The sequence below is a fragment of the Rattus norvegicus genome, chromosome 5 (assembly GCF_036323735.1).
Source record: "Rattus norvegicus strain BN/NHsdMcwi chromosome 5, GRCr8, whole genome shotgun sequence".
NCBI lineage: Eukaryota > Metazoa > Chordata > Mammalia > Rodentia > Muridae > Rattus > Rattus norvegicus.
The window spans coordinates 67313986-67340261 of NC_086023.1; the positions used below are offsets into that span (position 1 = coordinate 67313986).

The 26276-nt window shown below is 41.9% G+C and overlaps 1 protein-coding gene across 1 annotated transcript in view; it reads right to left on the reverse strand.

Moving 5' to 3' along the window:
- Positions 1-26276, reverse strand: part of Erp44 (endoplasmic reticulum protein 44) — a 92963-nt gene that overhangs the window by 741 nt on the left and 65946 nt on the right. The window contains exons 7-11 of the mRNA NM_001008317.2: positions 24850-24907; positions 14926-15042; positions 11774-11885; positions 10753-10894; positions 1514-1616 (exon numbers count right to left, since the gene is read on the reverse strand). Coding sequence (NP_001008318.1) covers positions 1514-1616; positions 10753-10894; positions 11774-11885; positions 14926-15042; positions 24850-24907 — 532 coding nt within the window. The remainder of the gene's footprint in view (positions 1-1513; positions 1617-10752; positions 10895-11773; positions 11886-14925; positions 15043-24849; positions 24908-26276) is intronic.

Genomic DNA, 26276 nt, shown 5'->3' on the forward strand with positions numbered 1-26276 from the left:
TCTGAAGGAAAGGCAACACAGTCGGCACTGAGGTTCCACACTGCAGTGTCTCAAGGGCAAGCTCACCTGTACTACATAAGGCACCTACAGTGGACAGCACGTGGTGCTCACGGGACATTCTCACATAGATGAGCATGTGCCATGAGAACAGACGGGGGCAGGGCCAGGCTTCACTTCCACAGGAAGTTACCTTCTGCTCAGACACACGCTCGAGCTCCAGGTATATTACTGTAAACATGTACCTTGAACCTAGTTGGTTTAGTACAAACATATGGATAAGTAAAATATATGGAGTCTACTGTCTAAGGAAGAAAATAAAATAAATCAGGACACTACAGAAAACTAGATTTTTCCCCTGAGTGTATAAAGTAGTGGTTCTCTGCCTGTGGGTCTTGACCGCTCTGAGGGTTGAACATCTCTTTCACAGGAGTCACCTAAGATCATCTGCGTATTAGATATTTACATTAAAATTAATAACAGTAGCAAAATCACAGTTCTTAAGTAGCAACAAAAATAATTTTATGGTAGGGGGTCACCACAACACGAGGAAGTGTATTAAGGGGTTGAAGCATTAGGAAAGTTGAGAACCACTGATTAGAGTACTGAAGAAAATAATCACCTATAGATTATTGTCATTAGCCGAGTTCCCCCTCTTTAACAGTAGTTTAACGATCACTTCTCAATTAAAGTATATTATCAGATTCTCAAGAGAACTCTTCACTTTCAACCTAATCTAACTCCCAAATAAGGTAAGGGAAAATTCAGCCTCTCTTGTTCTTTCATAAACAGAAGTTCTTTGGACAAAGCAGTAAACTGAAGTCCTAGCATATAAACCAAGATGGACTTTAATGAGTGCCACCATCTCCCTCTGAGTTTCGTGGTCATAGACTTGATTGCAAATGTAGGACTCTTTCATAGAGCAGAGACATACAGATTACTAGACTCTCAGACTTTAAAGCCCATCTATCCGTCCACTCTGAGGATCTACCTTCCTACTCATCAATCTGTATAACAACTCGTCAACTGAGAATTTATAAGTGAATAAAAGCTAATATAAAATACTGATAAATAGTTGTCAAGCATCAGATATCAAATGGGAAGCCACACTGAATCCTGCGTTTGCACGTTATCAATCCTGCCTCTGTGAAGGTTCTCAGGACGCATGAGGAAGGTGACAAAGCATTGCTTTCTGTGGAGTGTGGGTTCAGAATCAGCCACAAAAATGAGCTCTATCCAACTGCAGGAATCCACTGATTTGCTTTCTCAAGTACTCTCCCGAGTCCTGCTTTCTTACTTCTATCTGAAGTCAACCATATTTACCCTGTATAGCTACGTCCCACACATCCCAGTCTAGATGATCATTTTAAGAAGTGACTATAAAGAAGCACACCCTAAATATGTCTTAGTCAGCTCAGAATTTCTACAGAGAGGTATCAGGAGTCGAAGCTCTAGCTCAGGCCCCCTCTGAGGCTATCTCAATACAGGAGTCCCCACTGGCAAACATGAGTCTTACCTCTCCTGGGGCTGTATCAGTTGGGTCAGGTCCATGATGGAATTCTCTGTGTAGTTTTCCAGAATGTAGGTCAAATACAAACTGCTTGAGTTTTCCAGGAATTCTAAAACCAAAGGCAAATAATTATTTAGCTTCAACTGCCAAAGCAGGCTGACCTCTACTCTCCTAATTTCATAGCGCTGTAGAGATATTTCACTATAATCTACCAATCCTATCAGAGCTACCACAGGCAACTAGATACAAGTTTTCTGCTCTAATTTTTTTTTTTAGTTTTTATTTTGAGTACATACATGTATGTATTGACGCTAGTGCCTAGTATCTGCAGAGGCCAAAAAAAGCATTATACCACTGGAACTAGAGCTAGATGGTAAGATGAGTCATCAAGTAAGTGGGTCCTCAGAAAGAGCAGCAAGGGCTCTCAGGTGAGCTATTTCTTCAGCACCCATGTTCTCATTATTGCACTCGTTTTACTGAAAATTTTCTATTCTTACCTTTACCAGAGGCAATGTTATCAAGATGCTGCTTCCCAAATGTGTTCTACTATCTTTATTGGTGGATACTTAAATGGAGTGAGTATGTGTGTGTCTGTGTAATAATTCATATATTTTTACTGGCACACATATACGTAAAACAAAAAACATATCCTAGAAAAACCACACTAAAAATGCTGAGATTCAAAGGGGAAAGTACCATCTGAGGACAATCACTTCAGAGCAGTCAGTTCTAGAACTGGAACATTAGAACGCACCACTGGGGTCTCACAGCGCGTGAACCAGCCTGAGGATTCTCAAAAGCTCTAAGCTGGAGCGGAGCTCTCTCCCACGGCGGTCCAGACTATGCTGAGCAAAGCACTTACATAGGAGGCTCCTCTGGAATCTTCCTTGAGTTGTAGCCAATAAAATGGGAGCAAATGATACCTACAAGGCCAATCAATTTTTGCTCTACATTGATCTGCATTCTAAAGTCATCAACTTGATTTAAAAAAAACCACTAAAGTTGATTTGCTAATTTATAAGTAGTAGCCGAATTTTAATTTATGTTTCTTGAGAAACTGAGTGTTTTCCTTTGCCTGTCTTCTAGGGAGATTTTGTTGCCATTTTATTATGTACTTCAAATAGAAAGCTATTCTTTTATATATATGTTACAAAAATTAAAATGTACTTCCGGGTAGAGAGATGGCTCAGTGGTTAAGAGCATTGTCTGCAGCTCTTCCAGAGGTCCTGAGTTCAATTCCCAGCAACCACATGGTGGCTCACACTAGGATCTGATGCCCTCTTCTGGCAATAAATACATATATACATTTAAAAACAAACAAGTAAGAAAGATTCTAAAATATATTTTAATTCCTTGGGTACAACAGCCTGACTTTTTACATATTTTTGTTATTTTGTTTTCATAGCCAAGAACAGCTAGTCTGTGTAACTATCGCTAGTTACTCTATTTTTCTTTTTAAATTCTTTCCTGAGGTCCTGCAAGTGCTGCCTCCCCCGCCTGCCCCTTCAGTATCTCCCACTGAGCCGCACCTACCAATACCTTCACTGTACGCCATGCTGGCTCCCCAGTTGCTTCAGTGCAATCAAGAGCAGCGGGTGCCAAATGCAGTTTACAAATACAAATGACTGTCAGGTAGCAGTATTGACAGAATGCCTCCATGGTTCTCTGGTGCAGAAGTAATCGCACACACCAGACAGAAACACTGAGGGGAGATCAATTTACATTTCTCCTGACATCATCCTCTGTCACTCCACAGACTCAGATGCTCCACTGCCTGAGATAAGGGTCCCAGTTTGTTTTACAAGCTGCCAAGACTGGGGGACTGCTGCAAGTCAAGGGACAGCTAATGGATGAGCAAATCCAAACTGAGAATACTCAAGACAGCCTTTCCCTGGCCTGACTGTGCCCCTTGTCGTGAGGTAAGAGGGAAGAAGGGATTCTGAGCTCTAATGGTTAGAGTGGACAGTGTGGTGATCTCCAAGAAGACTATTACAGTAAGTTGATCCAAGCTGCAAGTTCCTAAGTGGAAACTAAATGTGTCTTTTTCACACCCCAAACTTGTTCCTTTACAATGTTTACTTTTAGACAGTGAGACACACACACACACACAGTAAATTGTGACCACCCTCCGACAAATGCACAAGGTAGGTTTACTATTTTAAAAAACTGAAACACAATAGATAATTAAAAAAAACTCTAATTCTGTAACTTTGTTTGTTTGTTTGTTTTGAGAATCTCAGCACGTAGCTGGGCTGGTCTTACACTTACTAAAGACCTGCTTTCCGCTGTCTGAGCTCACTGACCACGGTGCTCAGCTTCAGTTCTGAACATTTAACAAACGTACAGCGTTTCCTTAGCACCTCTGCAGACCAGGTGAGACCTCCTGCGCCTCTCTGCAGTTGGACCTTCCCTTCCCTAATCCCTGGGAACCACTCATGTGTTTGCCATATACACATCCATCCATCCATCCATCCATCCATCCATCCATCCATCCATCCATCCATCCATAGAGACCACAGAAGCCTACTCACTTTTCTCATCGAGGACATTTGGATTCTGTCAGGACAAAATGCTATGACTAATACATGTGCACAGGTTTCTATGTGAACTTTATTTTCTAGAACTCAGTCAGTACCATAAATGTGTAACTTTCACAAAGAAACTATCAAACTGTATAGGTGTGTCACCAAGACTGCAGCTGGTCTACATGTTTCTGACGGCAGGGTACTGCTGCCATGTGACCTATGGCAGCTGAAGGGCACAGACCAATATCTCACCGTGACTCCTCTCCCTTGCGTTTCTTGACCATGTAATGACCCGGGAGCTTTGCTCATATGCTTAGTTGCCATCTCTGTATCTTGTTTGTGTTTTTACTTCTTTTTTTTTTTTTTTTTTTCCTTTGGAGCTGAGTACCGAACCCAGGCCTTGCGCTTGCTAGGCAAGAGCTCTACCACTGAGCTAAATCCCCAACCCTTGTTTGTGTTTTAACAGTATCATTCATAAAACAAAGGTTTATAACTTGATGAAAACCAATGTATCATTTACTTCTAAGAGTTTTGATGCTCTCAGAACTGTCTTCCTCTGACTGCTAAGGCTTCCTTACTTAGTGTTTTCCACTTAGCTCTATGATGAATTCTAAGGTCAATTTTCATGAAAAGAAATTCCTTCTTGGGATGAAGATGCTCAGTTGGTCCAGCCAACTCGCTAACAAGGAATAATAATAAAAACATTATCGAATAAACAAAATGTGCTGCTTACAAAATTCTATCAGGCTAAGGCAGGAAAACCACAAACTCTAGCCAGCACTGGACAAGAGGACCCCTCCTTCAAAATCTAAGAAGCACTAAAGGTGCAGCTTGGTGACGCAGCGTTCGCCTAGCATGCGGGAAGCCTAGGCTCAGCTATGAATATCACCAGAAAAGGCAGAAAGCAAGACAAAGTGTAAAGGAGCAGAGCCAGCTCCACCATAACCGTGTTCTTTCTCACTTAAAAACTTTCTATGGAGAAAAAATATCACATGACTATTTCATTAGAAGCTGAAAAGGCCTTTGATAACCTCCAACACCCCTTCATGTTGAAGGTATTGGGGAAATCAGGGATACAGGGTAGATACCTAAACATAATCAAAGCAATATACAATGAGCCAATAGCGAACACCAAACTAAATGGAGAGAAACTTAAAGCAATTCCACTAAAACTAGGGACAAGACAAGGCTGCCCACTCTCTATCTATTCAATACAGGACTCGAAGCCCTAGCCAGAGCAATGAGACAAGTGAAGGAGATCAAGGGGATCCAAATCAGAAAGAAAAATGTCAAAGTATTGCTACTTGCAGATGAATTATAGTATACACAAGCACCCCCCAAAATTCTACCAGAGAACTCCTACAGCTGATAAACACCTTTAGCAAAGTAGCTGGATAAAAATTAACTCAAAGAAATCAGTAGCCTTCCTTTATACAAATGATATATGGGCCAAAAAGAAATTATAGAAATAACCCATTACAATAGCCACAAATAAGATGGAAAGATCTCCCATGCCCATGGATAGGCAGAATTAACACAGTGAAAATGGCCACCTTACCAAAAGCAATCTACAGATTCAATGCAATCGCCTCAAAATTCCAACTCACTTTTTTGTAGATCTTGAAAGAGCAAGTCTCAACTTCATATTGAAAAACAAAAAACCCAGGATAGCTAGAACAAGCCCAGACAATAAAAGAACTTTGGGAGGAATTGCCATCCCTGACCTCAAGCCACACTACAGAGCAACAGTAATAAAAACTGCATGGTACTGGTACAGAGACAGAAACACTGATCAATGGAATCAAACTGAAGACCCAGAAATAATCGCGCATACCTATGGACACATGATTTTTTGATAAAGAAGCCAAAAGCATACAATGGAAAATGAAAGCATCTCCAACAAATGCTGGCCTAACTGGATGTCTCCATGCAGAAGAATGAAAACAGATCCATATCTATCACCTGCACGAAACTCAAGTCCAAGTGGACCAATGGCATCAACGTAAGACCGGATACACTAAAGTCTCATAGAAGAGAGGGTGGGAAATACCCTTGGATGCCTTGGTGCAGGAGACAAGTTCCTGGACAGAACACCAGTGGCTCAGGCTCTAAGATCAACAATTAATAAACAGGATGTCATGAAACTACAAACCTTCTGTAAGGCAAAGGACACTGTCAAGAGGACAAATAAGCAGCTCACAGACTGGGAAAGGATCTTCACCAATCCCACATCTGGCAGAGGGCTAATATCCAAAATTTACAAAGAACTCAAGAAATTAAGACACCAATAACCCAAATAACCTAATTCTAAAAATGGGGCCCAGAGCTAGCCAGAGACCTCTCAACAGAGCAATCTCGGATGTCTGAGAAGCACCTAAAAATGTTCAGTGTCCTTAGTCATAAGGGAAATGCAAGTCAAAGCGACTCTGAATTTCATCTTACCCATTAGAATGGCCAAGGTCAAACACTCCAGACAGCACCCGGCTAGCGATGTGCAGCAAGGGGAACCTCACTGACGGTGGGAGTGCTAACCACTTAGGAAATCAATTTGGCAGTTTCTCAGCAAACTGGAAATCGTTTGACCTAAAGACCTAGCTATATGAGTCCTGGACATATATCCAAAAGATGTTCCAACTACACATCCCACAACTATGTTCATAGCAGCTTTACTCGTAATAGCCAGAAACTGGAAACAACCTAGATGCCCCTCACCTGAAGAATGGATAGATGTGTACATCTACACAATGGAAATACTATTCAGCTATTTTAAAAAGACATCATGAATTTTGCAAGCAAATGGATGGAACTTGAAAACATGATGCTGAGTGAGGTAACCCAGACCCAACAGGACACACATATACGTACTCACCTATAGGTGGACATCAGCTGTAAAGTACAGGTACCATGTCACACGCTAGACTCAAGGTAAACGAAAGGGAAGGTCAAAGCGAGGAAGCTTGAATTTCACTTAGAGGGAGGAATGCAAGTCCTAAGAGTCAGATGGAGGGAGAGAACTGGGTGGGAGAGGGAATGAGATTCAAGATCAGATGTGGGGAAGGACAGGAGAGATGGCTAAACGGCCATGAAAATGAATGGAAATCTGCAACTGATGGAGGTGAGGTGAGAGGCATCTCCAGGGGGAGTCAGAGACCTGGGATAAGGGAGGAGTCCAAGAAACAATGGAGGTAATGTGTGACTTACTACATTGGGATATGGAACCTGAAGAGGCCACCTCCTATAGCCAGGCAGGAACCCCAGTGCAGCAATAAAGACACCAACCCACTCACAAAACTTTCAACCCAGAATTTATCATGTCTACAAGAAATGCAGGCATGAGGGAGGGAACAGAGACTGAGGGAATAGCTAAGCAATAGCTGGTCCAACCTGAGTCCCATCCCATGGGCAAGCACCAGTCTCTGACCAATTAATGATGCTCTGTTCTGCTTACAACGGGAGCAAGTTGTCCTCTGAGAGGCTCCACCCAGCAGCTGACTCAGACAGATGCAGACGCCCACAGTCAAACAGCGGATGGAGTTTGGGGGATCTTATGGAAGAGTAAGAGGAAGGATTGTGGGCCCAGAAGGAGTCAGGCCTCCATAGGGGTAAGAACTCCACAGGAAGACCAACAGAGTCAACTAGCCTGGACCCTTGGGGCTCTCAGAGACTGAATCACCAACCAAAGAGCACACGGGCTGGACCTAGGCCTCCCTGCACATGTGTAGCAGATGTGCAGTTTGGTCTTCATGTGGGCCCTGAACAACTGGAGCAGGGCTATTGCAAATGCCCGTCTGTGGGATGTGTTCTTCTAGCTGGGTTGCCTTGTTTGTCCTCAGTGGGAGAGGAAGCGCCTAGCATCACAGAGAATTGAAATGGCAGGGTAGGAAGATACCCGGGGTGTGGGGGAGGAAAATGGGGAGAAGGATTGTGGAGGGAGTGTGTGACCAGGAGGGAAAGAGTGAGTGGGATGTAAAATAAGTTAAAAAAAAATTAAATTAAAAAAAAAAAAACCTTTCTATGGGCAGGTCCATAGACAACAAGATTCTCAGAGTGGATTTTCGTGGTAACCTGGCGATATTTTCTTCTAGTTATCTTTCTAAATTCTTTGAACTTCATGCTGTTCTAGCTTACACCCTCCAAGATTATGAGATGGCTCATGTGTTAAAAGAACAACTCTAGACGTCTCTGTACTACTGGACAGCTTTCTCTGTGGCCTCGTTTTATATTGCTTAATGCACTAATTTGCTTGTGTCTCCCCTCCCTGCTGGAATGAGAGGTTTAATAATGAAATAAGAGAGCTTGAGAAATCACAATAAAATTTTTCAGTGACTTGGTATTTGGGGAGAAATGATATGGAACCCAGAGTTAGAGAATTCATCATTAGAGTAGTCTGCTCCATTTGGGGTGGGTGTGGCAATAATTAACAGAAGTGTGCAAGGAACGGCCTGCAATCTGTCCAGCTGCTATTTTCCTTCCTGTCACTCAAAACCTCGGACAGATATAAACACTTCAGAAAAAGCATTCATTAACTACTGTTTTAAAGATGACACGTTTTCTGTATGTATGTATGTATGTATGTATGTATGTATGTATGTATGTATGTATGCATGTATTTGCATAAATGCTTGTGTGTACCAGGTGCCTGCAGAGGCAGAACAGGGCATTAGATCTCTTGGACCTGGAGTTACAGACAGTTTGAAGTCTTGTGGCAAAACTCAGGTTCTCTGGAAGAAAGAGCAGCAAGTGCTCTTAACCACAGAACCAACTCTCCAGCCCCAAAGACAGTTTTCTTCACAGTCCATTCACAGTCATATGACTTTTCTCGGGCTGGAGAAGAACACAATCTCATCACCTGGGTCTCAAAATGGTCCCCACTCTTCCATCTTCATATAAATCAATCCCTCTCAAGTTGTCAGGAAATCTACCTGATCAAACAATGTAAAAAGTCAAAGGCTCACAGAGCTATGATTTATTTTCTGCCATTGGGAAACACTAGCACTTCAAACACCAGCATTTCCACAGCGTTTTACAGGCACTGGGAATGTGGCTGCCTGTATGCAGTACTATGAGCTGGGGCTTTAGAGTCTGTGAGAACTTGTAAGTCATTTTACTTCAAGGAGTTCAATTTCTCTGAAAAGATGAGTGTCCTACTGGCAGTGTCAATCTCCAGCATGCGAGGACTGTCAGATGACCCGGAAGTGCTGTGTTCCTATGTAAAAGTAACAGTACTGGCAGTAATTATGGAAACTGCTCATCATCTCAGCCTTAATTACCCGGCTGCACATTAACAATTAGACAAGCCATTAAACGTGTCAGATTCACCTTGAGGCATGCTTTACTGGTCTTTAACACTAGCATCTATTCACACAGGCTCAGATCTTAGCTCTCACAGCACATACCACCTCTCAATTTAAAAAATGTTAGCAGGAATAGTGCTTAGAAGGGGCAATTGGGTAACTAGGGAGAAAAATTAAAGAAGTGAGTTATTTCAAAGATCTTCAAATGCAGCATTATGTAGCCCTGGCTGTCCTGAACTCGCTCTGTAGACCAGGCTGGCCTCAGCTCAGACCCGTCTGCCTCTGCCTTAAAGGCATGCAGTATAGAGATTAGTCTCCATTGACAGATTTCTTTTCAAAGTCCTGCTGGTTCAGATTCCCTTTCCTTTCTTCTTTCCCCAAAGCAGAGCACACCCCTAGCCGACAGATTAGGTCTACTAGGCCAACAGACCAGAAGGCTATGGCTGGGGAACAGAAGGACTGGATGGTGTGATGAAGACTACGAACACAGTGCGGTTGTGGTTTGCCCTGGAGTTATCTGTATTTTGATGCTAATTCCGCTGCCCCAAGGATGGCTGCCTAATCTAGTACCCAGGACTCAGGTGGCTTCACCAGAACCTTCTCCCCATTTAATTTGTAAAATACAGGTGAGGGCTGATACAGGATAGGACAAGGACTGTCATTGGACGAAAAGGAAGAATGGACAGGGAAAAAGTTTGAGGGAAGGGGAGGAGGGAGGAGGAGACAGCAGAGTAGCCTCAAGACAACACGGAAGCTGACACTAAGAATCCACGCTGTACCTTTACAGGTTGTTATGAATGTTCTTAAGGGATGGATGTGTACAGGGCTTTGTATGTTTAGGTGAGTGTATATTATTTAATTTGTAACACTTACACTTTTTATATATTAATACCTTAAGTTTTAATTACTGCAGTTTGCATCCCTGGAAACTAGTAGGACTTCAGTCTCTGCAGTAGTCACAAGGCTTCCATGTTTATTAATACTATAAAGACAAGAGCAGATCCAGAAGGCTTAGCTGTTCTAGCTACGAGCCATTAGAAATTCCTCATCACGGCAAAATTCTGAGCTGCACATACTCTCCATGTTCCTAAGCACACGATCAAGAGCAAACAGACAGGAGCAGCAGTGCTCCCCTGACCAAGGATGTGTATCTTCTTGCTATGTGACGGACGGCACAGAGCAACCTAATGTCTCACAGCACACGATCTCCCTTTTAGAGTAGTTCCCAGTCACCTAACATCTGAAATTCCTACTAAATGATGCCACCTCATGCAAAGACCAGCAGCAGGAACCACACTAACTTCTCACACCCAACCCCAGTATTACTTTCACAGTACAGATACATAAATTAGTCAAGCAATTGTTTTATATTCAACTTTACGGGACATATCAGTAATTTTAAAAAGAGAGAGAAAAGGATACTTACAATACATCCTTAAAGTCTCCAAAGACATACATATGCCTAAAGCTGTCAATGGCTATGACAGGGCAATCTGCTGGAGTCTTCTGGATATGGAGAAGAGGATGTCTAAATTTGTCACAATCTGCATGTAAGAAATTTATTGTACCTTTGAAAGAAACAGAATTTTAAGAACTACATTAGATTTCTAACTGTATTTCTGATTATGAATTCACAAAATAGCATAATGAACATCAACATTTTTGAAATTGATACAAATCAGAAAAACTAAAACCTAAACTATATTTAAAAGAAGAAATTTTTTTAGTTCTCAAGGCAGAGTATAATTCCCTTAGAAATTATAAGGGAGATTATAGGAAAACTCAAATTTAAAAGCTATTGTGATGTGAATTTTTTATTTCTTCAATTGGCAGTCACCTGCTATGAAGGTCCCCCAAATTCTGACAGCAAGTCCCCTAATCTGACACATACTGCTCCCTTGGGACCATCTCCATGCTCCTTGTAGCCTAAATGGCTACTTTTAAATCTAATTCAAACCCAGAATATTCTCTAAAGTAGGCAGCTCTTACTGCACCATCAGTTTACATGGCTTGATCTTTTATCCTCAGTATAGAAGGGAGCTGTTTGACACCCCAAATTCTGCTAAGATACGGAAAAATGCAGACAGCTGCTCAACTTTCATGGAGAAATAAATGTAGATCAGCGTGTGTCGTCTCTTAGCAATGTCTCAGGAAATGTGTAGAGAAGCATTTAGGTATCAGGAAATGGTTCCCCCAAATAATACTGTTCACCCAGAACTCCACTTTTCATGCAATTTGTTTTTCCCTCTAAAGTCAATCATAGTACAGAAAGCGAAAGCAAGCACATAGAAAGCCTGTTTACATCACAGTCCCACTGCTCCCTTCCCCACATCGAAATGCATCTTAAAGTAACCTAAGTGTCCCAAGTGTGTTTAAAGCAATATGGAGCAGGAAGGGAGGAGAAAGACAGTGGAGAAGGAGGAAACCAGACCCCTTCAACACTCTACCTTTTTCACTTATCAACTGCCGGGCTACTTCATTCTGGAATATTTCTAAACTTTCTGTATCCTCCTTCATGTGGAAGAGAATGAGAAAAGGCAGTCCTTCTTCTGTCAATTCCTACAGAAACAAGTTTTCCATGAAAATCAGTGCCGTTTTCCAAGTGGAACAAGTGTGGACTCAATTCATGTAACTAACAAGAGCAGTCAGAAAAAAGGATCTACTGTGTGAGAAACAGTGAGACTTAAGAAAAAGCGAATCCAACCGTGAGGCACGATCACTAAGGAAACGTACACGTCCTGCTCTCTCTGTTATATACATGGACTCACCTGGAAGGTCCTGGGTCACATATAAGATACTGATATCAGATATTTACCAAATGATTCATAACAGTAGCAAAATTATAGTCATGAGTTGCAACACAATAATTCTATGGTTGGGGTCACCACGACTTGAGGAGCTTTAGGCGGGCTCAGAAGTGCTGTGCTGGCCAGTACTGCACTTGTGAGAAGAAAGCACTGCAGTGGCTTCCTCATCCAGGAGTCAGGCACAGAGGAGCAGTGCCGGTCTCCACACGGAAGACTGAAACAGAGCTGTGTGATCAGTACGTCAATCTGACTCACAACTCATACTTACTCCAAAGTGTATATTAAAAACCACTCCACTATGAGACCTACCCAAAGCTGAAAAGTGTTTAAAGGATAAAAGACAAAACTCCACAATCGGCTGTCCCTGGCTGTGTCTTTCAATGTGCACACATACAAAGAACCTTAAAAACAACTAAGTGCTATTAAAATGTGTATTACTGTTAATTGAGATTAAAAGAAACATGAGGAACAATAGATCTGGGTAATCTAATCTTAACAGGTGCCACATTCTTATTTGTATGACAAAATCCAGCAAGGTCTCCACACGCAGTCATTTCCACTAGCCTTCCTCCTGAGAACCTGGTCTAGGAACTGCCTCAACATGAAGCACAGAGACTGTGTATCTTTAATAATGGCTTTTTAAATCCCCGAGACACATCACATGTGACTAAAGTTTTCATTTTGGCTCCTACCAAATTTGTTTCACTGTTATATATAGGTAAATAAATAAGTTTATTACACGATCTCTTCTTTTAAATGAGAGGTAACTATCAGCCACAAAAGTCCACCATTTTAAGTGTAAATTTGCTGTTATATTCACAAGATTGTGAAAAAAAAAAAAAACCACCACTCATCCCAGAACATACTTATCACTCCAAAAGTAACTACCCCACCCTCCCCCATTTCCTAGCATTACATTTATCTGTTGGGGATTCAATTTACATTTTCTTCTTCCTCATCTTTTCTCTCTTGGGATTACATTTTTTTCTCAATCCTCATTTACAGATCCCACTCCTTGTATTTCTGGCTTTGGACTTTTCTGTTCCCCTAGAGTGCAACAGTTTATCGTCAGCTCGGAGGGATCCCTTAGCTCTGTGTACAAAAACCCAGCTCAATGCAGAACTAACAGGTGGGTTTGCAATGGCATTGTGAACATCCAGAATGAGTGACAATGCTCTCTCTCACTCCTCGGCACACCCTTTCCTTTCCGCCCTTGCTTCAGGATTGCAATGTCTCTTCTTGAAAGCAACGCCCCCAGCCCACCCAGTTTCTAAAGAAAAAAATTAGTTTTCTTCTTTGAATTCTTGGGCTGTTCTTCAGGTGGTACTGGGCACATGCTGTTCCTTTCTCCTAGAATGTCAAGACTGACCACCAAGCCCTGAGGGCAGAGAATCTCACTTCATGCCTGGTTCTGGCAAACACATGATAAATACAAGAAGAGTGCTACTTTATAAACACTACTGTGAAAGAAGACTGGCCATTCTCACAGAGGGAAGATAAGAGCTAGGAAACCAAAATAAAAGCACACGTCACATTTGAACTCACCAGAAGGATGCATGAACATAGAAAGAAAGAACAGACAAATTTGGAAACATCATATTACTTGAAATACACACCAATGAATTTTCCAAAATCAAGCAGTAATGCACGTGATTCCCAGGCTTCCATGTCTATGTCTACACCAGCAAAGGCCTTGCCAAGTACATGTAAAGTACTAGGAAAAGTCTGGAGAATCTGATTCAAGAGAAACAAATTCTTTCCTATGGTTTAAGTAAATCATGGTGCTTAATCCCAAATAGACTACTACACCTAAAGACTTATTATGTGTGGGTCTGTGGGGATGGCTCAGTGGGTACGGGTGCTTGCTGTGTGACCCTGATGATGCAGTGGGTCCCCAGCACTCACAGAGGAAGTCAGATGTAGCAGCACACATCTATAATCCCCACACTCTCCTGGGGCATGAGGTGGAGGCAGGACAATCTACAGGTGCTTACAGGATGACTGTGTGGAATACAGAGTACAACAGAAACAAGAGAGACCCTGCCAACAAGCATAGGAGAAGAGAAGCAACTTGCAAGCCCTTTCCCTACCACACACAGAGAATCAATAAAAGAAACAATAATTAAAAAATACAGAATTATTAAATGTGGCAACTTCCATGGGGGGAAGAAAAAGTTTAGTTAAGATTTTCCAGGTCTGAACTTTTAAATTCTGTTTTTGAAACTATTCTGACAAGAACTGCGATAGCACATGTACTATGCATCATCTTTCAAATCTTCCTGAGCCTCCAAGTGGAAGGCAATGAAGAAAAGGAAGTAGGCTAAACATATAGAAGGCCTGGAGAAACACAAAAACAATCCAATATCCATTCATCTAATTAGCACAGAGTCTACTCTGCCCCTTTCTCTTAAAGTTAAGGATAGAAACAAAATCAAAGAGACTTTAGAATAATGTCCAATTGTCCCCTTGTGTTTCTTTCTAATACCAGAAAAACCTATAATGGCAAAGCATCCACGTAAGGTCCTTACCATGGGTGGGCATTGAAAGCACATCAAAATTACTCTCAAGTCCCGTGTCAAGAGTATCACCAACTATTGCCATTACTAGAAAAGTAAGAAGGGTTCTGGAACAGTGAAGGCGGGAAGCCAGTGTGGACGCACTATAAAAACAGCCAGGGCACAGCTGTGCCCAGTGGATGCCTCTTACAACTCGTAACTACTCAACAGCACGAGGGACAGAGCAATGCACTTTTCTACATAACCAAATTACGATTACCCACAGTAAGTCCATACCTCTCCATTTTCAAATGTTATTTCTCGGACAAGAGGGACACATTTATCTTGAATCCAGTTGAAAGTTACATCAAAATTTGTCATAGATCCCAAGTACACCATGTCTGGCACAGAACGCTGTTATAAAAACAGAAATAAAAATTAGATTACTGAAATCTTTGCTGGTAAAACACATTAGAAAAAGGACAAACTGTGGTAATTAGGAACTTGGCAATTTAACTTGTGAGGTAAAAGATCCTCCCAGATTTAAGACACTTATCTATCAGCAGTTTCATCGAATGCATCAAATTTAAAAAGATAATCACCGAGTAAAGTAAAGGAAGTGCAGTAAGACAACCTGGACGCTGTGAAAGAGGAAAGACGCTGGGAGTCCAAGGCAAGCGCCTCTAACAGGAATCACCTATGGCTGTTTTCACTCAAAACCAACGCATACAAAATACGTAAAGAGAATTAAAAACTAACTTGTAGCTCAGGAACCTTACTGTGTCTAGCACTGTCGTGGGCACTTGGTGATGATCCACTCACTTCTCCCAGCTCCCAACACGGTGAGTTCTATTACCCACCACGTATTTCCTTAATGATGAAATCTAAAGCACCTAGCAAGGAAGAAACACTCCCAGCACAACACAGGCAAAGGCACAGTCGAAGGCCAGAGTCCACGCCCATTTAACACCCACATTCTAGCACAGACACTCTTGGGTTCTGATAAGCCAGAGATGGAGACACTGTAACTACTGCTAAAGAAGAAACACCTAGGAATGCGTAGGCGAACGCCTATCTGTCTGGATCTGAATACAGCTTGTGCATGTCCTCTAAAAGTTCATAAGCTGGAAGTTTGGTCCCATGTGGATTCAAGAAGTGGTAGAACTTTTAACAAAGCGGTGGAGAGTGGAGAGTGAGTAAGTCACTGAGGTGCCTCCCCAGAGGGGATCATGTAGGTTTGTGGGACTCCATTTAAGCAGGATTAACTTGTTATTAAAAGAAGACTTTGACTGGTCTCGGGTTTCCTAGCTCACTACACAACACATTCTGCACACGGCTTTCTCCTTCCTAGTCCTTCATTATGTTCTGACACAGTTTGGGGAGCCTTCTGAGTAACAGAAGAAGCAAGCTAGTCTTAGATTTTGAGCTTCACAAGAGTGCGCTAAAGAAGCCTCTTTTCTTAAACACTCTACCTCAGATGCATTACAGCAATAGGAAACGGATTAAAATAGTATCTGGATTAGGAATAGAAAATGAGGTTTAAAAGTAATGGTAAATTATTTCTCTACATAAAAAAATAAATCTAGTATCAAAACATTATAGACACATTAAAATAAAAATTATGATCTTGTCCTAGTATGATGATGCATGCCTTTAATCCCAGAACTTGGGAGGCAGGAGGAACTCTGTGAGTCTGAGGCCAGTTCAGGCTACAAAGGGGTTCCCAGATAGCCAGAGCCACATAATAGAGACCCTGTCTCAAAATACAAACAAATGAATACAAAATACAACAACAAAAAAGCCTCAAACCCAACAATGACCTAGAAAAATATTCGTATGCTCCCATCTTTGGGATGTGAAACATTCATGGTGACTATTTTTATGCTAAAACATAAAAACATAGTGCAAATTATGCCTTAGTTGTTCCTACCACTATTCAGACCTAACCAACTATTTCTAGGTTTATACACACTTACAAAAAATCTAGTCAAGGGGAGAACCTAGCACTGGTATTCTGTTCAGCTGGCAGACAGAGCATTAAATGGACTCTAACATTATCTTACCCCCACAGACCACGGCATCTCAACTCTCAGCAGAAACACTTCTATTTGCAGTAGATGGTAATTAGAATAGAGACCCCCAAATGGCCAAGGTGCAGAAAGTAAGAAACTAATTCTTAGGGAATGGGAAGCCCTAAATAGAACATATATCCCACATCCCTGCTCTCAAGGTTCAGGGATCATTGCAGAGAAGGGGGCAGAAGGACTGTAAGAGTCAGAGGGGTCAATGCCTACAGTGTGTGTGGGTATAGCACGGCTGCCGCACTTACGAACTCACAGCATCTAAAACTGCATACACACGCAACAGCTGTGTGAGCCCACACCAGACCAAATCCTACGTGGAGAAGGGAGTTGGGTACACAATCCCTCTCCTATCAGTTGAGTTATTGCAAACTCATGGCTAGAGGGGAAGTAAGGACAGCCAGCCTTCTGTGAGAGTGTAGGCCCTGGTAAGCCAATCTCTCTCTCTGCTGGGAAGCTACAAACCTAAGAGTATTTAAGTTCTGCACATTGGTCTTGATAGAGGCACAGATCTGGGAAGAGTTGGGGGAGGGGAATGAATATGACATACTATATCAAAGTCTCCTAAAGAACTGATAATTTTTTTTTTATTAACTTGAGTATTTCTTATATACATTTCAAGTGTTATTCCCTTTCCCGGTTTCCGGGCAAACATCCCCCTCCCCCCTCCCCTTCCTTATGGGTGTTCCCCTCCCAAACCTCCCCCCATTGCCGCCCTCCCCCCATAGTCTAGTTCACTGGGGGTTCAGTCTTAGCAGGACCCAGGGCTTCCCTTTCCACTGGTGCTCTTACTAGGATATTCATTGCTACCTATGAGGTCAGAGTCCAGGGTCAGTCCATGTATAGTCTTTAGGTAGTGGCTTAGTCCCTGGAAGCTCTGGTTGCTTGGCATTGTTGTACTTTTGGGGTCTCGAGGCCCTTCAAGCTCTTCCAGTTCTTTCTCTGATTCCTTCAACGGGGGACCTATTCTCAGTTCAGTGGTTTGCTGCTGGCATTCGCCTCTGTAGTTGTGTATTCTGGCTGTGTCTCTCAGGAGCGATCTACATCCGGCTCCTGTCGGTCTGCACTTCTTTGCTTCATCCATCTTGTCTAATTGGGTGGCTGTATATGTATGGGCCACATGTGGGGCAGGCTCTGAATGGGTGTTCCTTCAGTCTCTGTTTTAATCTTTGCCTCTCCCTTCCCTGCCAAGGGTATTCTTTTTCCTCATTTAAAGAAGGAGTGAAGCATTCACATTTTGATCATCTGTCTTGAGTTTCGTTTGTTCTAGGGATCTAGGGTAATTCAAGCATTTGGGCTAATAGCCACTTATCAATGAGTGCATACCATGTATGTCTTTCTGTGATTGGGTTGGCTCACTCAGGATGATATTTTCCAGTTCTAACCATTTGCCTACGAATTTCATAAACTCGTTGTTTTTGATAGCTGAGTAATATTCCATTGTGTAGATGTACCACATTTTCTGTATCCATTCCTCTGTTGAAGGGCATCTGGGTTCTTTCCAGTTTCTGGCTATTATAAATGAGGCTGCGATGAACATAGTGGAGCACGTGTCTCTTTTATATGTTGAGGCATCTTTTGGGTATATGCCCAAGAGAGGTATGGCTGGATCCTCAGGCAGTTCAATGTCCAATTTTCTGAGGAACCTCCAGACTGATTTCCAGAATGGTTTTACCAGTCTGCAATCCCACCAACAATGGAGGAGTGTTCCTCTTTCTCCACATCCTCGCCAGCATCTGCTGTCACCTGAGTTTTTGATCTTAGCCATTCTCACTGGTGTGAGGTGAAATCTCAGGGTTGTTTTGATTTGCATTTCCCTTATGACTAAAGATGTTGAACATTTCTTTAGGTGTTTCTCAGCCATTCGGCATTCCTCAGCTGTGAATTCTTTGTTTAGCTCTGAACCCCAATTTTTAATAGGGTTATTTGTTTCCCTGCGGTCTAACTTCTTGAGTTCTTTGTAGATTTTGGATATAAGGCCTCTATCTGTTGTAGGATTGGTAAAGATCTTTTTCCAATCTGTTGTTTGCTGTTTTGTCCTAACCACAGTGTCCTTTGCCTTACAGAAGCTTTGTAGTTTTATGAGATCCCATTTGTCGATTCTTGATCTTAGAGCATAAGCCATTGGTGTGTTGTTCAGGAAATTTTTTCCAGTGCCCATGTGTTCCAGATGCTTCCCTAGTTTTTCTTCTATTAGTTTGAGTGTGTCTGGTTTGATGTGGAGGTCCTTGATCCACTTGGACTTAAGCTTTGTACAGGGTGATAAGGATGGATTGATCTGCATTCTTCTACATGTTGCCCTCCAGTTGAACCAGCACCATTTGCTGAAAATGCTATCTTTTTTCCATTGGATGGTTTTGGCTCCTTTGTCAAAAATCAAGTGACCATAGGTGTGTGGGTTCATTTCTGGGTCTTCAATTCTATTCCATTGGTCTATCTGTCTGTCTCTGTACCAATACCATGCAGTTTTTATCACTATTGCTCTGTAATACTGCTTCAGTTCAGGGATAGTGATTCCCCCTGAAGTCCTTTTATTGTTGAGGATAGCTTGAGCTATCCTGGGTTTTTTGTTATTCCAGATGAATTTGCAAATTGTTCTGTCTAACTCTTTGAAGAATTGGATTGGTATTTTGATAGGGATTGCATTGAATCTGTAGATTGCTTTTGGTAAAATGGCCATTTTTACTATATTAATCCTGCCAATCCATGAGCATGGGAGATCTTTCCATCTTCTGAGGTCTTCTTCAATTTCTTTCCTCAGTGTCTTGAAGTTCTTATTGTACAGATCTTTTACTTGCTTGGTTAAAGTCACACCGAGGTACTTTATATTATTTGGGTCTATTATGAAGGGTGTCGTTTCCCTAATTTCTTTCTCGGCTTGTTTCTCTTTTGTATAGAGGAAGGCAACTGATTTATTTGAGTTAATTTTATGCCCAGCCACTTTGCTGAAGTTGTTTATCAGCTTTAGTAGTTCTCTGGTGGAACTTTTGGGATCACTTAAATATACTATCATGTCATCTGCAAATAGTGATATTTTTTTTTAAAGATTTATTTATTTATTATATATAAGTACACTATAGCTGTCTTCAGACACACCAGAAGAGGGCATCAGATCTCTTTACAGATGGTTGTGAGCCACCATGTGGTTGCTGGGAATTGAACTCAGGACCTCTGGAAGAGCAGTCGGGTGCTCTTAACCACTGAGCCATCTCTCCAGCCCCCGCAAATAGTGATATTTTGACCTCTTCTTTTCCGATCTGTATCCCCTTGATCTCCTTTTGTTGTCTGATTGCTCTGGCTAGAACTTCAAGAACTATATTGAATAAGTAGGGAGAGAGTGGGCAGCCTTGTCTAGTCCCTGATTTTAGTGGGATTGCTTCAAGTTTCTCTCCAGTTAGTTTAATGTTAGCAACTGGTTTGCTGTATATGGCTTTTACTATGTTTAGGTATGGGCCTTGAATTCCTATTCTTTCCAGGACTTTTATCATGAAGGGGTGTTGAATTTTGTCAAATGCTTTCTCAGCATCTAATGAAATGATCATGTGGTTCTGTTCTTTCAGTTTGTTTAAATAATGGATCACGTTGATGGTTTTCCGTATATTAAACCATCCCTGCATGCCTGGGATGAAGCCTACTTGATCATGGTGGATGATTGTCTTGATGTGCTCTTGAATTCGGTTTGCCAGAATTTTATTGAGTATTTTTGCGTCGATATTCATAAGGGAAACTGGTCTGAAGTTCTCTTTCTTTGTTGTGTCTTTGTGTGGTTTAGGTATAAGAGTAATTGTGGCTTCGTAGAAGGAATTCGGTAGGGCTCCATCTGTTTCAATTTTGTGGAATAGTTTGGATAATATTGGTATGAGGTCTTCTATGAAGGTTTGGTAGAATTCTGCGCTAAACCCGTCTGGATCTGGGCTCTTTTTGGTTGGGAGACCTTTAATGACTGCTTCTATTTCCTTAGGAGATATGGGGTTGTGTAACTGGTTTATCTGTTCCTGATTTAACTTCGATACCTGGTATCTGTCTAGGAAATTGTCCATTTCCTGAAGATTTTCAAGTTTTGTTGAATATAGGTTTTTATAGTAAGATCTGATGATTTTTTGAATTTCCTCTGAATCTGTTGTTATGTCTCCCTTTTCATTTCTGATTTTGTTAATTTGGACGCACTCTCTGTGTCCTCTCGGTAGTCTGGCTAAGGGTTTATCTATCTTGTTGATTTTCTCAAAGAACCAACTTTTGGTTCTGTTGATTCTTTCTATGGTCCTTTTGTTTCTACTTGGTTGATTTCAGCTCTGAGTTTGATTATTTCCTGCCTTCTACTCCTCCTGGGTGTATTTGCTTCTTTTTATTCTAGAGCTTTTAGGTGTGCTGTCAAGTTGCTGACATATGCTCTTTCCTGTTTCTTTCTGCAGGCACTCAGCGCTATGAGTTTTCCTCTTAGCACAGCTTTCATTGTGTCCCATAAGTTTGGGTATGTTGTACCTTCATTTTCATTAAATTCTAAAAAGTTTTTAATTTCTTTCTTTATTTCTTCCTTGACCAGGTTATCATTGAGTAGAGCATTGTTCAATTTCCACGTATATGTGGGCATTCTTCCCTTATTGTTATTGAAGACCAGTTTTAGGCCGTGGTGGTCCGATAGCACGCATGGGATTATTTCTATCTTTCTGTACCTGTTGAGGCCCGTTTTTTGACCAATTATATGGTCAATTTTGGAGAAAGTACCATGAGGAGCTGAGAAGAAGGTATATCCTTTTGCTTTAGGATAGAATGTTCTATAAATATCCGTTAAGTCCATTTGGCTCATGACTTCTCTTAGTCTGTCAACATCACTGTTTAATTTCTGTTTCCATGATCTGTCCATTGATGAGAGTGGGGTGTTGAAATCTCCCACTATTATTGTGTGACGTGCAATGTGTGTTTTGAGCTTTAGTAAGGTTTCTTTTACGTATGTAGGTGCCCTTGTATTTGGGGCATAGATATTTAGGATTGAGAGTTCATCTTGGTGGATTTTTCCTTTGATGAATATGAAGTGTCCTTCCTTATCTTTTTTGATGACTTTTAGTTGGAAATTGATTTTATTTGACATTAGAATGGCTACTCCGGCTTGCTTCTTCTGACCATTTGCTTGGAAAGTTGTTTTCCAGCCTTTCACTCTGAGGTAGTGTCTGTCTTTGTCTCTGAGGTGTGTTTCCTGTAGGCAGCAGAATGCAGGGTCTTCGTTGCGTATCCAGTTTGTTAATCTATGTCTTTTTATTGGGGAGTTGAGGCCATTGATATTGAGAGATATTAAGGAATAGTGATTATTGCTTCCCGTTATATTCATATTTGGATGTGAGGTTATGTTTGTGTGCTTTCATTCTCTTTGTTTTGTTGCCAAGACGATTAGTTTCTTGCTTCTTCTAGGGTATAGCTTGCCTCCTTATGTTGGGCTTTACCATTTATTATCCTTTGTAGTGCTGGATTTGTAGAAAGATATTGTGTAAATTTGGTTTTGTCATGGAATATCTTGGTTTCTCCATCAATGTTAATTGAGAGTTTTGCTGGATACAGTAACCTGGGCTGGCATTTGTGTTCTCTTAGGATCTGTAGGATATCAGTCCAGGATCTTCTGGCCTTCATAGTTTCTGGCGAGAACTCTGGTGTGATTCTGATAGGTCTGCCTTTATATGTTACTTGACCTTTTTCCCTTATTGCTTTTAATATTCTTTCTTTATTTTGTGCGTTTGGTGTTTTGACAATTATGTGACGGGAGGTGTTTCTTTTCTGGTCCAATCTATTTGGAGTTCTGTAGGCTTCTTGTATGTCTATGAGTATCTCTTTTTTTAGGTTAGGGAAGTTTTCTTCTATGATTTTGTTGAAGATATTTACTGGTCCTTTGAGCTGGGAGTCTTCACTCTCTTCTATACCTATTATCCTTAGGTTTGATCTTCTCATTGAGTCCTGGATTTCCTGTATGTTTTGGACCAGTAGCTTTTTCCGCTTTACATTATCTTTGACAGTTGAGTCAATGATTTCTATGGAATCTTCTGCTCCTGAGATTCTCTCTTCCATCTCTTGTATTCTGTTGGTGAAGCTTGTATCTACAGCTCCTTGTCTCTTCTTTTGGTTTTCTATATCCAGGGTTGTTTCCATGTGTTCTTTCTTGATTGCTTCTATTTCCATTTTTAATTCCTTCAACTGTTTGATTGTGTTTTCCTGGAATTCTTTCAGGGATTTTTGTGTCTCCTCTCTATGGGCTTCTACTTGTTTATTTATGTTTTCCTGGAATTCTTTCAGGCATTTTTGCGATTCCTCTCTGTAGGCTTCTACTTGTTCTCTAAGGGAGTTCTTCACGTCTTTCTTGAAGTCCTCCAGCATCATGATCAAAAATGATTTTGAAACTAGATCTTGCTTTTCTGGTGTGTTTGGATATTCCATGTTTGTTTTGATGGGAGAATTGGGCTCCGATGGTGCCATGTAGTCTTGGTTTCTGTTGCTTGGGTTCCTGCGCTTGCCTCTCGCCATCAGATTATCTCTAGTGTTACTTTGTTCTGCTATTTCTGACAGTGGCTAGACTGTCCTATAAGCCTGTGTGTCAGGAGTGCTGTAGACCTGTTTTCCTCTCTTTCAGTCAGTTATGGGGACAGAGTGTTCTGCTTTCGGGTGTGTAGTTTTTCCTCTCTACAGGTCTTCAGCTGTTCCTGTGGGCCTGTGTCTTGAGTTCACCAGGCAGCTTTCTTGCAGCAGAAAATTTGGTCTTACCTGTGGTCCCGAGGCTCAAGTTCGCTCATGGGGTGCTGCCCATGGGCTCTCTGCAGCGGCAGCAACCAGGAAGACCTGTGCCGCCCCTTCCGGGAGCTTCAGTGCACCAGGGTTCCAGATGGTCTTTGGCTTTTTCCTCTGGCGTCCGAGATGTGGGTGCGGAGAGCATTCTCTTCTGGTTTCCCAGGCTTGTCTGCCTCTCTGAAGGTTTAGCTCTCCCTCCCACGGGATTTGGGTGCAGAGAACTGTTTATCCGGTCTGTTTCCTTCAGGTTCCGGTGGTGTCTCAGGCAGGGGTCCTGCCGCTCCTGGGCTCTCCCCCACGGGAGCCCAGAGGCCTTATACAGTTTCCTCTTGGGCCAGGGATGTGGGCAAGGGTGAGCAGTGTTGGTGGTCTCTTCAGCTCTGCAGCCTCAGGAGTGCCCACCTGACCAGGCGGTTGGGTCTCTCTCTCTCACGGGGTCTGGGAGCAGAGAGCTGCTGCGGGCCGGGATCTGAGGGTGTGGGATTTCCGGTAAACACAGAATGTGCCCGGTCCTAGAGGAATTCTGCTTCCGTGTGTCCCAAGCTCACCAGGCAGCTTTCTTGCAGCAGAAAAGTTGGTCTTACCTGTGGTCCCGAGGCTCAAGTTCGCTCGTGGGGTGCTGCCCACGGGCTCTCTGCAGCGGCCAATTTTTTTTTTTTTTAAAGAAGAAAGGGAGGGGTTGGGGATTTGGCTCAGTGGTAGAGCGCTTGCCTACCAAGCGCAAGGCCCTGGGTTCGGTCCCCAGCTCCGGAAAAAAAAAAAAAAAAAAAAAAAAAAGAAGAAGAAAGGGAAAACGACCTAGTCAAGTTTAAAACAAACTCGGTGTTTCTACTGTCATGAAGATAATTGATGCCCCGGCAGGCCTGGGAGGTCGGCATGTATAATACTAGTGAGTGACAAACGTGGGTTGCTCCTTATCTTCAACATTTGGCTCGCAAACTGAATCCAACTGAGACGGGGAGAAGTCAGGGGATTCCAACGTCACTGCAGGTCATACCTTCAGGCCTGTACCTACAGGAACCAATCTTCACTCCGAAACATAGATTACTAGACCACGAAAGTTACATCACTTAGCCATGGTAGGACAAGCCTTTACTCCCTACTGCTCTGGAGGCGGCAGCAGAAGGATCTCAAGCTCAAGGCGAGTCTGGCACCTCAGGGAGACCCTGCCTCAGAAGCAGTAAAGGGCCAGGATGCAGAGGTGTCTGGGCACTGGCCTGGCCTGGCCTGCACAAGCACTGGGTTCAATCCCTAGTACTTAAACAGTTAGATATTAACCTATGACTCTACTAGTATTTAAAACAAAGCTATTGTTTGTATTATAATTGTATTAAATATGGTGTCTTAAGCAGTCTACAAAATAGCAACTCACCCCCGGTGGTTTGTAGATTAAATTGTCTCCACTGTACCTTTCTGGTTTTGAAAGATCTCTGATATGAGGGAAAAAAAATAACATGTTAAGGAAAACACTTGAAACAATGTCCTTTAATTGAACAGACATCATTAATAATTGCAGTGTGTGAATTATAAAATCATGAAGTATACACCTGTTCATATCTGTCCACTCACAGAACTACAGAATAACTACACAAGCACACATTTAGAAGCAAACCAAGATAAGAATGATGTCTCAGTCAGCCACTCTGTATTAGCATTACACGAGTCTGGATCGGCAGGGTCAGCCTTTAGACTCTCGACTGATTCCTACCTATAGACTAAGGACATTAATCTATTCACAGAGATTAATAAAATATATTAACTTTCTACTCCTTACTTTTTAAATTTGTAAATTAAAAAAAAAAGTTGAATTGAAATAACCTGAAGTAATCATAAAAACAGTTTTAGAAAGCACGTTTGTACACTTGGACACTTGTCATTTCTTAGGCCTAGTACAGTATCTGGAACACAGATATTTGGTCTTGTATAACAAATAGTTACCTAGTACAATAAATATTTGGTGAGAGAATCCTACTGAAAGCCCTAGGTCAAATGAGTAAGTTTCTCTTCCTGTACATAACTTGAGGATTGAATAAACACTGATACATCTTTAGTTTCTAACCAGAGTAGTCCAGGAAAAGAAGCAGAGGTGCTAACCTAGGCGGAGAGTAAGAATATAAGGAAGGAGCTCTAGGGGGGAACTATGAGACGCAGGTGCTATACACAGGAAATGGGGTGAAGGGCAATACTGAGAGAGAGTCAACAGGAAGAGGGATAAGACACTAAGATGTCTAAAAGCCATAGGGAAACATTATCTTATGTTTACTTGAGTCCATATACTTTTATATACACATAAATATATGTGTTTATATATGAAGTTCTAAATGAAACAATACTACTGGGTATGATCTCTCTGTCCAAAAGTCTTAACTAACTCTCTATCAAAAGCCCATAGTCAGGCTTGAACACCTCCCTTCTGGTTGTTGACAGGGGGAGTTGAAGGCAGCACCTAAATGATATAGGATGTTGGAACTGTCTTTGGTTGCCCCTTAGAACTGGAAGGGACAAGACTGTTGCCGAAGACACTAAAACTTTGAACACAGGCATTGGAGGACTCAAACTGAAACTGACCGCAAAGCCCTCCCCGAGGACTTGCTCTCATAGTATCTGAAAGTGCTAAGTAACAGCCAAGGGAGAATGCAACAGTCCCACCCAGCTATAAAGCCTGCGAACCACAATAGCGAGTGACAAGACATTCCCAAGTGTGTGCCCACGGCTGGTTAGAATTCAGGAGGAACGGCCACGAGGTACCAAAGCTGATACATCTCCAAGACAACCCCTAACTAAACTAAAGTTCAGAGA